The sequence below is a fragment of the Tursiops truncatus genome, chromosome 2 (assembly GCF_011762595.2).
Source record: "Tursiops truncatus isolate mTurTru1 chromosome 2, mTurTru1.mat.Y, whole genome shotgun sequence".
NCBI classification, from domain to species: domain Eukaryota; kingdom Metazoa; phylum Chordata; class Mammalia; order Artiodactyla; family Delphinidae; genus Tursiops; species Tursiops truncatus.
In genome coordinates, this window is record NC_047035.1 from 73,157,246 (window position 1) to 73,172,642 (window position 15,397).

At 42.4% G+C, this 15,397-nt stretch overlaps 1 protein-coding gene and 1 long non-coding RNA gene across 2 annotated transcripts in view; one reads left to right on the forward strand and one right to left on the reverse strand.

Annotated features, from left to right (window-relative positions):
• Positions 1–15,397, forward strand: part of STXBP6 (syntaxin binding protein 6) — a 275,447-nt gene that overhangs the window by 259,264 nt on the left and 786 nt on the right. The window contains exon 5 of the mRNA XM_073800597.1: positions 10,302–10,459. Coding sequence (XP_073656698.1) covers positions 10,302–10,459 — 158 coding nt within the window. The remainder of the gene's footprint in view (positions 1–10,301; positions 10,460–15,397) is intronic.
• The window catches only part of LOC141277988 (uncharacterized), a 115,726-nt gene that overhangs the window by 8,501 nt on the left and 91,828 nt on the right, over positions 1–15,397 (reverse strand). Inside the window, exons 2-3 of the long non-coding RNA XR_012330010.1 lie at positions 8,558–8,643; positions 7,418–7,467 (exon numbers count right to left, since the gene is read on the reverse strand). This is a non-coding gene — a long non-coding RNA (uncharacterized lncRNA). The remainder of the gene's footprint in view (positions 1–7,417; positions 7,468–8,557; positions 8,644–15,397) is intronic.

The following is a 15,397-nucleotide window of genomic DNA, read 5'->3' on the forward strand; positions in this document are numbered from 1 at the left end:
TCACACAAACAGGTGGAGAAATATACCATGTTCTTGGATTAGAAGATCAATACTGTGAAAATGACTATACTACCCAAAGCAATCTACAGATTCAATGCAATCCCTATCAAATTACCAATGGCAGTTTTTACAGAACTAGAACAAAACATCTTAAAATTTGTATGGATACACAAAAGACCCCGAATAGCCAAGGAAGTCTTAAGGGAAAAAAACGGAGCTGGAAGAATCAGACTCCCTGACTTCAGAATATACTACAAAGCTACAGGAATCAAGACAATACGATACTGGCACAAAAACAGAAACAGATCAATGGAACAAGATAGAAAGCCCAGAGATAAACCCACGCACCTATGGTCAACTAATCTATGACAAAGGAGGCAAGGATATACAATGGAGAAAAGACAGTCTCTTCAATAAGTGGTGCTGGGAAAACTGGACAGCTACATGTAAAAGAATGAAATTAGAACACTCCGTAACACCATACACAAAAATAAACTCACAATGGGTTTGAGACCTAAATGTAAGACCAGACACTATAAAACTCTTAGAGGAAAACATTGGAAGAACACTCTTTGACATAAATCACAGCAAGAACCTTTTTGATCCACCTCCTAGAGTAATCGAAATAAAAACAAAAACAAATGGGACCTAATGAAACTTCAAAGCTTTTGCACAGTAAAGGAAACTATAAACAAGACGAAAAGACAACCCTCAGAATGGGAGAAAATATTTGCAAATGAATCAACAGAGAAAGGATTAATCTCCAAAATATATAAACAGCTCATGCAGCTCAATATTAAAGAAACAAACAACCCAATCCAAAAATGGGCAGAAGACCTAAATAGACATTTCTCCAAAGAAGACATACAGATGGCCCAGAGGCACAGGAAAAGCTGCTCAACATCACTAATTATTAGAGAAATGCAAATCAAAACTACAATGAGGTATCACCTCACAGCAGTCAGAATGGGCATCATCAGAAAATCTACAAACAACAAATGCTGGAGAGGATGTGGAGAAAAGGGAACCCTCTTACACTGTTGGTGGGAATGTAAATTGCTACAGCCACTATGGAGAACAGTATGGAGGTTCCTTAAAAAACTAAAAATAGAATTACCATATGATCCAGCAATCCCACTACTGGGCATATACCCAGAGAAAACCATAATTCCAAAAGACACATGCACCCCAATGTTCATTGCAGCACTATTTACAATAGCCAGGTCATGGAAGCAACCTAAGTGCCTACCGACAGATGAATGGATAAAGAAGATGTGGTACATATGTACAATGGAATATTACTTAGCCATAAAAAGGAATGAAATTGAGTCATTTGTTGATACGTGGATGGATCTAGAGACTGTCATACAGAGTGAAGTACGTCAGAAAGAGAAAAACAAATATCATATATTAACGCATGTACGTGGAACCTAGAAAAATGGTACAGATGAACTGGTTTGCAGGTCAGAAGTTGATACACAGACGTGGAGAACAAAAGTATGGACACCAAGGGGGGAAAACCGTGGTGGGGTGGGGATGGTGGTGTGCTGAATTGGGCGATTGGGATTGACATGTATACACTGATGTGTATAAAACTGATGACTAATAAGAACCTGCAGTATTAAAAAAACAAAAAAAAAAGCCCCAACAAGTAATACTAAACTTTCTTTGGGTTATTTGTATGGAAATATGTCAATATAAATGTTTCAGACATTACATGAAGTTTCTAAAAATCTTATATGTTCTGGTATAATGTTATAAGCCATAATTCTAGTTATTACTTTAAAATGTATATCTCAGAAATAACTAAATTTCCTTGTCTATTGCATTATTATGAACTTTCATCAAATCTTTAACTGTGGTCCTTTTTAAGTCTTTTATCATTTACAGAGAGTTCTGGGTGTATTCTGATGCTTTTGCAAAAATGTTCCTATAAAAGGGTTTCGTCTTCAGGGAATTTATGCAAAAGACTCTGACAAGTACAGGTTTCTGGTAACTGCCTATACTGCTGAACTGAATGAATAAGCGTTTTCAGAACTCTAATGGAAAACTGATGAATTCATAAAAGTGCTAACAAAAGATCAAGATGAAAAAAAAATTAATTACATGGGACTGAGTGAACTGATGAGGATGATTATAATTTTTGTGACTTTGTTTGAATTTTAAAAAAAGGTAAATAGAAAAAAAAAATAAAATAGATCTCCCTGCCCATTTTTTAAGTTTATGGTACTAAAACCCAAATCCAGTTTTTTTCATAATTGGTTTTCCTTTAAATTAGTTTGGATAAATGGGGCTTTATCGTACAGTTATTCCTAAGTGGTCAAACTGATTATAGAATACAAATAGTCCATGCAAAACTATTACCAGATTTCTGTTTTAAAAGAGTGCCCTGAGATGACCATGTTTACTCAACTCCGAGTATAGACTGCCTTAGGTTTATCAATCGTTTATTTTTTAGATGATTTTCCTGCTTTTTTCCAAACATGATGAGTATTTTGCACTTCATATATCTACATGTGTGTTTAATATAGGAAACACCTGCTGAAAATTCTATTTAAATTGACTCTTTACTAGCTATAGAATTAGGAATTTTGATTACCAAGATACAACCTGAAGTCTAGGATGATATAAAGAAATTATGTTTATATTTGTTGGTGTGGTCTGTGGGCTTTTAAAAAAAATCCTCCTTTCTCTTCCATTGTCACTTTTCAATATACCTTATTGTTTTCCCCTCATTTTCCTATACAGTTAAATTTATTTTCATTGTTTTCAAACAGTGACTGAACACAACGTTATAGCTTTATCTCAAATTGCTCTCTCAGGAAGGTCTTCTCAATCACTTAACGTAAAATATGCCAGCATAATATATTTTTTAAAGCACATATTGAGCGGAACCAATGTGAATGCAACATCAGTGAAGTAAGACTGGTCTCTGCTCTATTCTCAGAGACTGTAGTTCAAAAAGTAGTTGACATTATTTGCAGTGGTTGACAGCCTCTTAGACTGTTTGAATAAATTTGGGTATTAATGTGCTTCCTGCCTATTTAGAGAGAATTACTGTTCTATCTGCCTCAGGAGACCTTTATTTCCAGATTTAACTCAGCACAGTATGATGGGCCCCAACTTTTGAGTTAAGCATCCTTCTTTACAAGGCATGCCTTGATTTAATGAACATGAGTTCAGCTCTCTCTGAGGTGCACACAGCAAGTATACACAGATCTAAGTGTCTCCTGAGAGCTTCAAGACACTTAGCCCCAAGATAAAAGAGGAGACATGCAAAGAAACTGGGTGGTATTGTGTACTTTTTCCAAAGTTCCTAGAGTGGATGTGGTCTTAGGGAGGTAGAGGGATAGACATTCACTGAGCACCTGTAGGCACTTTGTATACATACATCTTCATCTTAACTTCTACAACAACCACATGAGGTGGAGTTACAGATGAGGAAACTAAAGATCAGAGAACTTAAAACACTCCCTCAAAGTCATTCTGCCTGTTTGTCAAGGTCACAGTGCTTGGCACATAGCATGCACTCAAATGCATAGTTCTGAATACTGAATGAGTCTTTCAGGGAAGCAATTTTCAGCATGCACCAAGAGCCTCAAAAACTGTATGTCCTTTGAACCAGCAGTTTAATCTCGAGGAATTATCAGAGTTATGGACAAAGATTGTGTGTGTGTGCATGTAAATCCAAGAAAGTAACTGCAGCCTCATTTTAAAAACAAAACTTGCCTAATAATTAGTGATGCTGAGCACCTTTTCATGTGTCTGTCGGCCATCTGTGTGTCTTCTTTGGAAAAATGCCTATTCAGATCCTCTGCCCATTTTTTAATTTTTGTTTTTTATTGTTATTAAGTTGTACGAGTTCTTTATTTTATTAATCCCTTATCAGATATATGATTTGCAAATACCTTGCTCTATTCAGTAATTTGTCTTTTTTGGGTTTTTTTTGATGGTTTCCTTTCATGTGCAGAAGCTTTTTAGTTTCATGTAATCCCATTTGTTTAATTTTGCTTTTGTTTCCCTTGCCTGAGGAGACATATCCAGAAAGATACTGGTAAGACCAAAGTTAAAGAGCATACTACCTATGTTCTCTTCTAGGATTTTTATAGTTTCAGGTCTTACATTCAAGTGTTTAATCCATTTTGAGTTGATTTTTGTGTATGGTATAATATAGTGGTCTAGTTTCATTCTTTTGCATGTGGCTGTCTAGTTTTCCCAGCACCATTTACTGCAGAGACAATCTTTTCTCTGTTGCATGTTCTTCACTTCCTTATTGTAGATTAGTTTTTCATGTGTGTGTGGATTTGTTTCTCGGCTCTCAGTTCATTTCCAGTGATCTGTATGTCTGTTTTTCTGCCAATACCATACTGTTTTGATTAAATATAACTTTGCAGTATAATTTTAAGTCAGGGAGTGTGATACCTCCAGCTTTGTTCTTTGTTGTCAGGATTGCTTTGGCCATCTGGGGTCTTTTGTGGTTCCGTATAAATTTTAGGATTTTTTGTTCTAGTTCTGTGAAAAATGTCATTGGGGTTGCATTTAACCTGTAAATTTCTTTGGGTAATGGATATTTTTAACAGTGTTAATTCTTCCAGTCCATGAGCATGGACTATCTTTCCATGTCTTTGTGTCTTCAGTTTCTTTCAACAGTGTCTTACAGTTGTCAATGTGTAGGTCTTTTACCTCCTTTGTTAAATTTATTCCTAGGTATTCTTTTTGTTGCAATGGTAAATGGAACTGTTTTCTTAATTCTACCGGTTATTAGGGAAATTTAAATTAAAATCACAATGAGATATTACCTCATGCCCATTAGAATGGTTATTTTCAAAAAGGTGTTAGAGAGGGTGTGGAGAAAGGGAAACCCTCAGCACTGTTGTTGGGAATGTAAATTGGTGCAGCCACTATGAAAAACAATATGGAGAGTCCTCAAAAAATTAAGAATAAACTACCATATGATCCAGCTATTCCATTTCTGGGTATTTATCTGAAGAATATGAAAACACTAATTCAAAAAGATATATGCACCCCTGTGTTCACTGAAGCATCGTTTATAAAAAGCCAAGATATGGAAACACTAAGAGCCTACTGATGGATGAATGGATAAAGAAGATATGGGTGTGTGTGTGTGTGTGTGTGTGTGTGTGTGTGTGTGTGTGTGTGTGTGTATAGACAATGGAACTCAGCCATAAAAAAATGAAATCTTGCCATTTGTGACAACACGGATGGACCTTGAGGGTATTATGCTAAGTGAAATAAATCAGAAAGGAAAATACAAATACAGTACGATTTCACTCATGTGTGGAATATTTTTTAAGTTAAAATTAATTTTTAAAAAAATGAACAAGCCAAACAAAAGGAAAACAGATACATAGATACAAAGAACAGAGTAGTGGTTACCAGAGAGGAAGGGGGTCGGAGGAGGATGAAATAGATAAAAAGGGGGTCAACTGTATGGTGACAGATGGAAACTAAGCTTTTGGTGGTGAGCACACTGCAGTGTATACAGAAGTTGAAATATAATGGTGTGCACGGAAGAAGGAAGGATGGACACTTTTGAACACGCACCCAATAATGAAAAGGGAAATAACTGAATAAATTACAACAGTGTTATGTACCCATTATAAACAGTATTTTCAAAGAATTTTCCATGGCATGGGAAAGTACCCACAATAGGATACAGTATTAAATATATATAGTATGGCCACAACCATGTTTTAGAAAAACATAGACAGAAAAATTACTAGAATAAAATGTACCATAAATGTAAATGTGGTTATCTCTAAGCAATTGAATACTACGCGATTTTATTGCCTTTTTATAGTAATATGTATTCTAAATTTTCTATAGTAAATTGTTTTAGCTTGTAATAATGACAAGATGTTTTCTTTTGTATTATGGCGTTAAGAAATGCTTTAGGAACTGCTACACTGAAGTCTTCATTCCATACAGTTAATGCAGACTGTATTAATCTCAAATACAAGAAAATTCCCATGGAGAGCCAATATAACAGTGAGTAAGAGAACTGGCTCTGGAGCTGGGCTTCCTGAGTTCAAAACCTAGCTCTGCTCTTCACTTACTGTGGGATCCTTGGTGCACTGCTAACCCGCTCTCTGTCCGTTGGTGCTCGCGTTGGTAAAAACGGGATCAGTGATGTGCTATCGCATAAGGGTATTGTGAGGAGCAGATGTTAGTAAGTGCCTAGAACGTAGTAAGTGGTCAGGCAACTGCTATTCTTGCATTGGATTTAAAAGCTATTTAACTTCTGTTATTTTTATACCTTGTAGTTGTTTATTTTAAGGCTGGTAACAACAGATTTTTCACCAACTTTCTCTTCGCGTTCACTATAGCAAAAGCATTCCCCTTTTTGCATTTTGTTGTTGACTTAATTCACTGAATTCCTGGCACAATCTCTAGGTGAGATAGCTGGCTTCATTAGACAGACTAAACCCTTAGTCATTTGGCAGGTTTAGAATTTGAAGACCTAGTTAGATCATGTAACAGCATCAGTCATGCGTCCAACCCTCTGCTAAGCCATGGAGAAATCATCAGAAGGATGATATATTTTTCCTGCCTCTAAGCCAACCAACGTTTATTGTCTCTCCTATGTGCCAGGGATTGCAAATACAAAAGTGAGAAAGGCCCAGCCCCTGCCTTCAAGGAGCTCACACTAGATACCCAGCAATTACATGCATTATGATAAATGCACCATTTGAAATAGACACAAGATACTGTGTATGTTGGGGGCAACAATGGTTTAGGGTGGGCTAGACATGACAGTCTTTCCTAGGAAAGGGGTATGAAGTGTACTGAAGCACATAGGAGTAAGTGGGAAGGCTAAGATGAGACTCAGAGTTCACACAGAGGTAGCAGTAAGCACAAAAGCATACAGGTAAAAGAAACATGACACATCTGCGAAAATTTAGGTAATCTGGCAAGGCGTGGGATTGGAGATCGCTAGGGAGAGGAAAAATGGATGAGGTTCTAAGATAAGCTGAGAGTGAGGCAGGGCAAAGTTCTCAATTTTTTCTTGGAAGCAGTGAGAAGATGGTAACAAATTTGCCTTTTTAAAAGTGTACTACAGAAATGTGTGGAAGATGAACCAGAAAAGGTGTGGGGACACCTAACAACAAAAGGCTATTGCTGTTATCTCTGAAGGCAAGAGGGACTGGATCCATAGAGAGATAATGAAGCTGGCAAAGAGGGCGGAGAGTAGAGGGCTGGACAGCAGGTGACTTGTAGTTGTATGTGGTAAAAGTGAGGGAGGAATCTGGACTGGGCTCCCAGATTTCTGAATTGAGGAGCAAGCTGGGCAGATAGGGGAGTTATTGACTGAGCAGGGGACCCCAAAGGACAAGCAGGTGTGCTAATGGGGTCAGGTGTAGACATATTGAATTCAAGATGATTTTCGGTGACTCACCTGAAGTTGCCCAGTAAGAAAACGTGGGTCTGGAGCCTCAGCAGCGCAACCTAGAAAAAAGCAAAAATTTGGTCATTGAAGCCATGAGCTGAGTAGAATTGTCCTAGGGAGAGTCTGCAGAATGAGAAAGAGAAGAGGGCCAAGGACAGAACCCTGGAATTACAGCATTTGCAAGATATCAGAGAGAATAGAGCAAGCAAGCGGGAGACCCGAATCTAGAGGAGGAAGATTCAGATTTAGGGAATGGTCAGCAGAGCGAAAGGTGCCCTCAGGGAATATATAATCCAGCTGGGAAGTCATCGCATCTATGGGTGAAGAAATGAGGTAGAAGAGTTGCCCATGACTGTACTTGATCAGTCACCCAAGAAGGATACAGACAGTTCTTACAAAGTTGAGAAGAGAATGTAATTGACCTGAACCTTGATAAAGGCGATGGGACTTCACTGAGCCTGAAATACAGGTAGACTTGAAACCAGGGGAGGACATTTCAACTGAGGTGATGAGATTTGTTCAAATCCATCCTCATGGCTGAAAATAACTGAAGGTGGATTTTTTATTGATAGTGGTCAGCAGTGTCATCACTGAATAATGAAGACAGCATTTGGTTCTCTTTTAGTTATAACAACTCTTGGTTAAACAGTATCATATAAAACTGGGTGCAGTGTTGATCTGACGTCTGTACAAGATTAAGAAAGTCATGACAGGAAAACAGTATGGCTCACACAAAGCAGATTCATTCTAGAAACACAGATGTGTCTCACTTTGAGGGCACCATGAGGGTCAGTTCCGATGGGGAGAAAACCTATCCTGGTTATATACCCTCTTGATTTTATGAAAACTAATTCTAAAATCCCTTTGGTTTAATGCAGCTGTTCCTGGCTGTGGAGTTGCAGGTACCCTGCCCCATCTTTTCTCTAGCCTCTGGCGGCTAAGCTGTGGGCATGTGGAAGGAAGCGGGAAGGGGAGATTTTCTTGTGCCCTCCCCCAACTCCTCTGCACCTTCAGTCCCTTCACTGTCTTATTCTTTCCCATTGGCCTGTTCCTTCTTGGGAGCACCTGGCTTGCAATGCAGCTTAGGCAATAACTCTTCATTTACCAAGAGGAATAGGTTTCTTTAGGACAGAAACAGTCAGGCATTACCTTGGGAAATAACCTGTCAAAACTTATCTATGCTGGTGTTCTCACAATTCTGTCATAGTGATTGCTTTCCATGACCAACGCCACACCTGCAGAGAGGAAGGTACAGAATAAGGAAAAGGCATTGGGAAACCAGGTTCCAGTGCTAGCTATGTCACTTCCCTAGTGACATGATCTTGTGGAAGCCCTGAACCTCACCTAGTCTCAGTCTTCTCAGTAGAATTTCTGTGAAAATCAAATGAGACAATATTTGTAAAGATGCTTTATGATTGCAAAATGCTATTCAAATATTAAACAGTGGTGATAGGCTATAATCATAACCATGATATGAAAGCAAATGGGAACCCAGATTTCTCCTCCTAAATCTGTTCTGAAGACCGAGACAGACCTTCCATTCCAGCCCTTGCATTCAGCCAGTTTCTCCAGAGCCACACCTCCTCTGTTAATCTGTGCTGACTTATCTTGGCTCCAGTAGTGGTTGAGGCAGCTGAGTAATAGTGAGCTAACTCCATTCTCCTCCCCTTAGTGCAGAGTGGAAGCCCTTGAAATCCACCCCTAAAGAAGAAAAATGGAAAACAATTTACAAAGTGCTTCCTCTGGGGCAGGCACTTTCTTTGCCTGAGATCCTTTTCCACAAACCACAGACTGTTCCCACAGAGGAGAAATGAGGAAGCCTTTGCAGCTGAGACCAGTGGAAATTACGTTTCTATTAAAAGCTGTCTGTGGCTAGATGCATCCATCCCAGGTACAAAGTTAAATGATGTAATAAAAACGTATTCAAAGACACAAAGCTATTACATAAAATGCCATTTAACTAGCTTCCACTCAGCATTAACAAAATACAGCTATAAATCTCCTTTGGTTGTAATCTGGCAAGTTTCTAGGTCTCCATGGGTTACGCACCTGCCAGTTCGTCACTGTTGGATCTCTTTTCCAGTCCTGGTACCTGGGATGTCACGAATGCATAACCATTTGAAATGTGATGGTTTTCAACTTTCTCAGTATCATCATTCATGAATCTGGGAGTGCCAAGTTCCTTCTAGGACAGGTTTCTGTCACTGTTTTTTACCTGCTGGCTAAGTACAGTGCTGAGGCCCCATATTTCATATACTTGAGGTCAGAGGCAAAGAGGACCAACCAACCAGGCCATGGCTCGGGATTCAAGGTTGGGAACTGACATACCTCCTCTGAACTTTGAGACTGATCCACAGCTTCTTATGTGGGGCTATGCATATAGGGGTGAAGGGGTAAATGGAAGGGAACAGTTGAAAGGAATACAGAGCATCCTATCTGGAGAAGTTCTGTACTCCCAATTTTCCTGTGGTTATCCATCTAAACCCCAGGTCAAGAGGAAATGCTCATATGATCCAGATATGCCTCACTGAACTTGCCTAATTCTATGGACTTGTTAGGGTTCCCATCTACCTTTGCCAAGTCCTAAATTCAGATGGACCCCGCTCTTCTGAGCCTCACCAAACAGAATGCCGGCAGAACGGAAACGAGTGCTGTCAGCGATGGGGCTGCGAAAGCAGCCTTCAGCACTTGCCCAGGTCCTACCGTCAGTGGGTATTCTTCCTAAAAGCGAGTCAGTCAGACCAAGTCAGAAGAAAAGCCGGCTTGTTTCCTAGACACTCAAGGCCTTTCCAGAGTCTGACCCACCTTGCTTTTTCGGGGTGCTCACCCTGGGTGGGGGTGTCACTGTAGGTCAGCCGAGCCAGCTTCTGATGCTCTTCCTGTCCCCTTTCAGGAAATAGCATCCTCCATTCAGCGGCCGACAGCGTGACCAGTGCAGTGCAGAAAGCGAGCCAGGCCTTGAACGAGCGTGGGGAGCGCTTAGGCCGCGCAGAGGAGAAGACGGAAGACATGAAGAACAGCGCCCAGCAGTTTGCAGAAACTGCACACAAGGTGGGTCCCGCAGCGCGGCCGAGGGCTCAGCTCTGGGTTGTCAGGGAGCTTTGGTGCCCAAAACTTTATTTCAGTATGTTTCCCAGGTGGGAGGGACAAAGTCAAGCCTTTTTGGCCCCTGTATACAGTTTCCTTTTGCTACTTAGTAAGTGCCAGAGTTGGGAAGATTTCTTCTTGGACCTGTTTCTTTGGTTATCTCGTTTCTGCTGTCTCCATCCCTGTCTCTGACCCCGTATCTTTGGGAAATGTGGACCATCTTTACTTCCTACCCAGAAGTTTAAGGCTCCCATTTCTGGGAACAGGATGGGGGTGGGGGCAGGACAGGTGTAAGAATATCCCTCCTCTGTTAGCCAGTGCTTGAAAGAGGACTGTGGGCTCTTGTGCTTACTTTTCCATGCTGTCATGAGCCTCGCATCCTGTGTTCTTATCTCTTTACTATACAAAAAAGCAAATTCTAGTCCCAGGGCACCGCAGGGCTAGTTTCCCCTGTGGAGGGGCCTTGGACCTCCTAAGGCTGACCTGACTAGTGCAGAGCTGCCTGCAAAATTCCCACCTGCCTCTGGGTCCAGAGAATGGTGTTTTCCACATGCCTCAGGTGTACACATGCACTGAAAATGTGCCTTTCTGAAGGGGAAGGGGGAGTTTTTATTGGCAGCCAGCTATCTAAGGCAGTCACAATCCAAAGGAAAGAGAAGCCCTGTTGGTCAGGTGATAAAAGAGGATTTATTACTGTTCTTGTACTTTGGATCAAAGGGCAGCTCCTTTCTGGCTAGTGATTTTGAATTTAGGTTTCCAGAAACAACTTTTGCTGATAATTGTTGGCATGTCAGACTCATGATCTGGCCTTTCAAGATAGGCTTTTCAGGTGACCTTTGGGGAAAAAATTAATGTGCTTCAAAAGAAAACCCCGCTTTTGCTGAGGAACCAAGAATGGACAACCTGAAAAGCAACGGGAAAAATCTCCCCAGGTCAGCCAGGCCGGCCCCTTCCCCAGGCTTAAGCCCAGGCCCGACTGCAGATCCAGATCTGAGTGGGTGCATCTAGCCTGCCCTTCCTGCATCCCCTTTGCACAGACCTGTCTCGTTGTGTCGTCAATTCCCTATCATGACAGTGTCTTACTGTACTGCTGCCTTAGGGGCCCATTTGGAGTTCAAACCTGGCTGAAAATGCAGGCAGCCCTGCTGGGGGCCAGAGCCTGTCTTGCTGCGGCTGTCACAGAGGGAACAAGCTCAGAATTGTGGTTCCCCTCATCCCTTCTGCAGCCTTCGTGATATAGAAATAATGATGGAGTGGAGATGTTAGAATTCCTACCCAACTTCATTTATAGCAACAGCAACGGTAGTGATTTAAAAGGGGGATGGGCAGTGGAAGTCTGGGGGAACATTTAAAGTGTTGATTTGGAGAAGAGAAGACTACAGGAATTATTTTTTAATTGTCTTCAAGTCTGGGAAGGGCGATACTGCAGCAATTCTTTTTCGTGTCTTGTTATACAGAATAGAGCACTCAGTGGTGCACTGATAACATTCTGCTAAAATAAGAGTTTAGATTAATGATGAGGCCATGAACCAGGTTACCAAGGAAGTCTGTGAAATCATTCTTCCTAATGCGGAGTAGACAATACCTGGAGGTCATCCATGTCACTATCCGCCCCAGAGGAGGTCATACAAACACTGGGTTGGATAACCTAACCAGATGGCCAGAATTCTTGGCCCTGGTCACCCTGTTTCCCTGATACTGTGGCCAAGTTTGCTAGGTAGTTGGGAAGACAGTATGGTATGGTAGTTAACATCTTGTGTTTGATTTAGCAACTCCATGACCTTGGGCAGGAGCTTAATTTCTCTAAGCCCCAGTTTCCTCATCAGTAAAATAGGGCTAACTAATAATAGTACCTTTCTCCTAGGGTGTTGAGAGAATTGAATGCATTCAAACCTATAAATTGGTTAGTACAATACTTGGTGCATATAAACCTCAGTTAATATTAGTTATAATTGTTTCCATAAAAATGGTTTCTGCTGAGCCTGCTCCAATCCATCAAGTGATGAGCACTGTAGAGGGTTGGAGAAATGTGACTGAGGATCCCAGCACAGGGGTGGGGAGGGACTGGTGGTGAAGATTTTGTGCCCTCCAAAGGGGGGGTGGGAGGGCCTCCTGCTGAATGCTGACGCTTTCTAAACACAGAGCAGCCCTTGCAAACAGGACCTGTCAGAACAGAAACTGATTAGGCCCCCAAAGGCACAGGGGTCTCTGGCTTTGACCACTGGGAGGACTGGTACCAGCCAGTTCCCTATTTCCGTAGAGATGGATGCGGCAGGGGGCAGTCTCCACTTACTCTGGCTTCCTCTCCTGTGGGTGGCGTAAGGGTTGGGGGGGAGGGGCTGCTAGTGTCTCTTACTGTGTTTGAGGGAGTGGGAGAGAGACACAGTAATAACCAGACTTGCAGTTTTCTAAAACTGCACGTCTGGGATGTGTGCTTATGAATCACCAGCATGGGCAGGATTCCTCAGGAGGAGGTTGACCTCTTGAGATAAGGGGTGGCTATTTTCCCAGGGACCAGGACTCCTGATTTGTCCCACTAGTGTAGGCTGTCTGTGAAGATGTCATTTCACTGGCCAAGCCCCTGCCAGGCCTACTGGTGAGGAGAGAGTTCAGAGATGGAACCCAGGCCTTCCACCACTGCCTCCCCAAACATGGCTCTGTTGACTCATGAAGAGTGGGCTGTGTTTAGACGTCGAGACACAGTGCACTTGTTAGAGCCCTGACAGAGAAAGGCAGTGCTGGGTGACAGTTCCTCTGGGCTCCCTGGTTGAACAAGAGCATGCAACCTCAGCTGGAGAGTAGGGCACACCTTCTGGACTGCAACAGAAGAGGCTATCTGTGGCTTTCTCGATTTTCCCAGGACTCCTACAGTGACCCGGGTACATTAGTGAGTGGATCACCTTTGTAGGAGCCTGCCATCAAGACATGTGGGCGCTTGACTCCTGCAGAGCCAATGGAAATGTGTCTGCAACCCCTCTCCACCGGCTGTGTTCAGCCTGGCTTGGGAAGCGTGGTTCCTTCCTGAGCTATGAGCTTGGTACAGTCTCAGACCTTAGGGAAGTCAAGCTCAGCCACAGAGCAGCCTGCTCACTCTCCTCTGCTTCAGAAAGTGCAGCAGTGCAGTGTGTGCAGTGCTTTGACGCCTGCGTGGGCTGGTGAGTCAGCAGGCGAGAGGGATACCCACACCTAGGCATCCTCAGATGCTGTTTATTTCCCACAGAAAAGAACCGTGATCTGCCCTGTTCTGCACAGGCGCACATTTGTAGGGGAGGGAGTGGTGAGTGGCATTTCCCTCACTGGCAGGGAATGGCTGCCTCTGTCCCTACCACGGTCATCTACTCCCTGTGGGTCTGAGCTAGAAGGGACCTCAAGAGTCCAGGCCTCTTAAAAAATACCCCCTGTATGAGTAACAACTTTTTCTATTATTGTTGTTTTTTTCTATTATTGTTGTTGTTATTTAGATGGAGTCATTTACACAGCTTTGAAAGAGAAAGCTTTCCACGAAACATTAAGAAAACAAAAATATAGCAAAAGGAAGTTTTTAACTTCTCTTCTGTAGGAACTCTGACATCTACATTAATCCATAAGCATTTGAGTTGGAGATGATATTTATAGACAGGAGGAAACTGAGGTACGGGGCAATTGTGACTTCGCGCTCAAGGTCATACAGCAGATTTGTAGCAGGGAAGCAACAGTATCGTGCCTTCCATATTCTAAAGCTTCTAACTCCCAGGAAGTTAAAGAAAAAACAAAACAAAAAGAGGTAGCGTGGAAATGATGCGCCTTTACGCAAAAATACCTCAAATGGCAAAATGTCCAATCCATATGTACTTCTGCAAAGCTGAACTGGCACGGGCCTGCCCGGCTGGGGCTCCCCTTAGTGCCAGTCCCAGCTGCACCGGAGAGGTAACCAGGGTCTGGTGTGAGAAGCAACACGACTGCTGCTGAGGATTAATGACTGTGGGTAAATTGGCAAAGCCCATTAGCTGAAGGTTAACAGCTGAGTGAATAACAGGACAGCAGCACTGATCAAATATTTATGCTGGGTATTCATTATGCACAACGCTTAACAGCTCTGTGTTGATTTGAATGGTCCACATCGCTAAATAATGTACTGAAACTAGAGACAGAGCAAGAAGCGGAGGCCATACAGTGGAGGGGCTCAGAGTGTGGCCAGGGAGTGGGACGGATCTGAGAGAGAGCCCTGGCTCTGCCATTTCCACCCACCATGTTTCCCGGACTGTAAACTCTTCGAGTTCAGGAGTTAACCTTCTTGGCAAAAACCCACAGCACTGAGCACAGCAGCCTGGACACACTCAGGGCTTCACAAACACCATCTGACACCCACAGCACTGAGCACAGCAGCCTGGACACACTCAGGGCTTCACAAACACCATCTGACACCCACAGCACTGAGCACAGCAGCCTGGACACACTCAGGGCTTCACAAACACCATCTGACAGTTGACTGGCTGGTGGCATCAGCACTGCAAAAGGTCCTTGGGGGTATTCACTTAGGCTGGCTTCACCAGGTACAGGCACCTGGAGCTCTTCCAGCTGACGCTGCCCAAGTAGAGATTAATTTAGCGACATGACTACCCCCAGTAACTCCAGCCCCAGTCTCAGGGACTAGTCCCTAATACCAGACTCTAGACACATGAGGGATCACAATTCAGCCTCAACCCTGCTTCTGCTTCACGTCAGTACATGGGCTCCTTGGAAGGGATCTGGCTAAGGAAAGCAATGTCAGATTAATCTTATGTGTTGTACCTGCATACATTTCCTTAAATATATTATCATGGGCTCCAGCTGGGCTTGGGAAGCTACTGAATGATACAGTGGTATTTGGTGTTCCCATTTATACAGATCTAACATTTCAATAAACCACATTTTTCAAATACC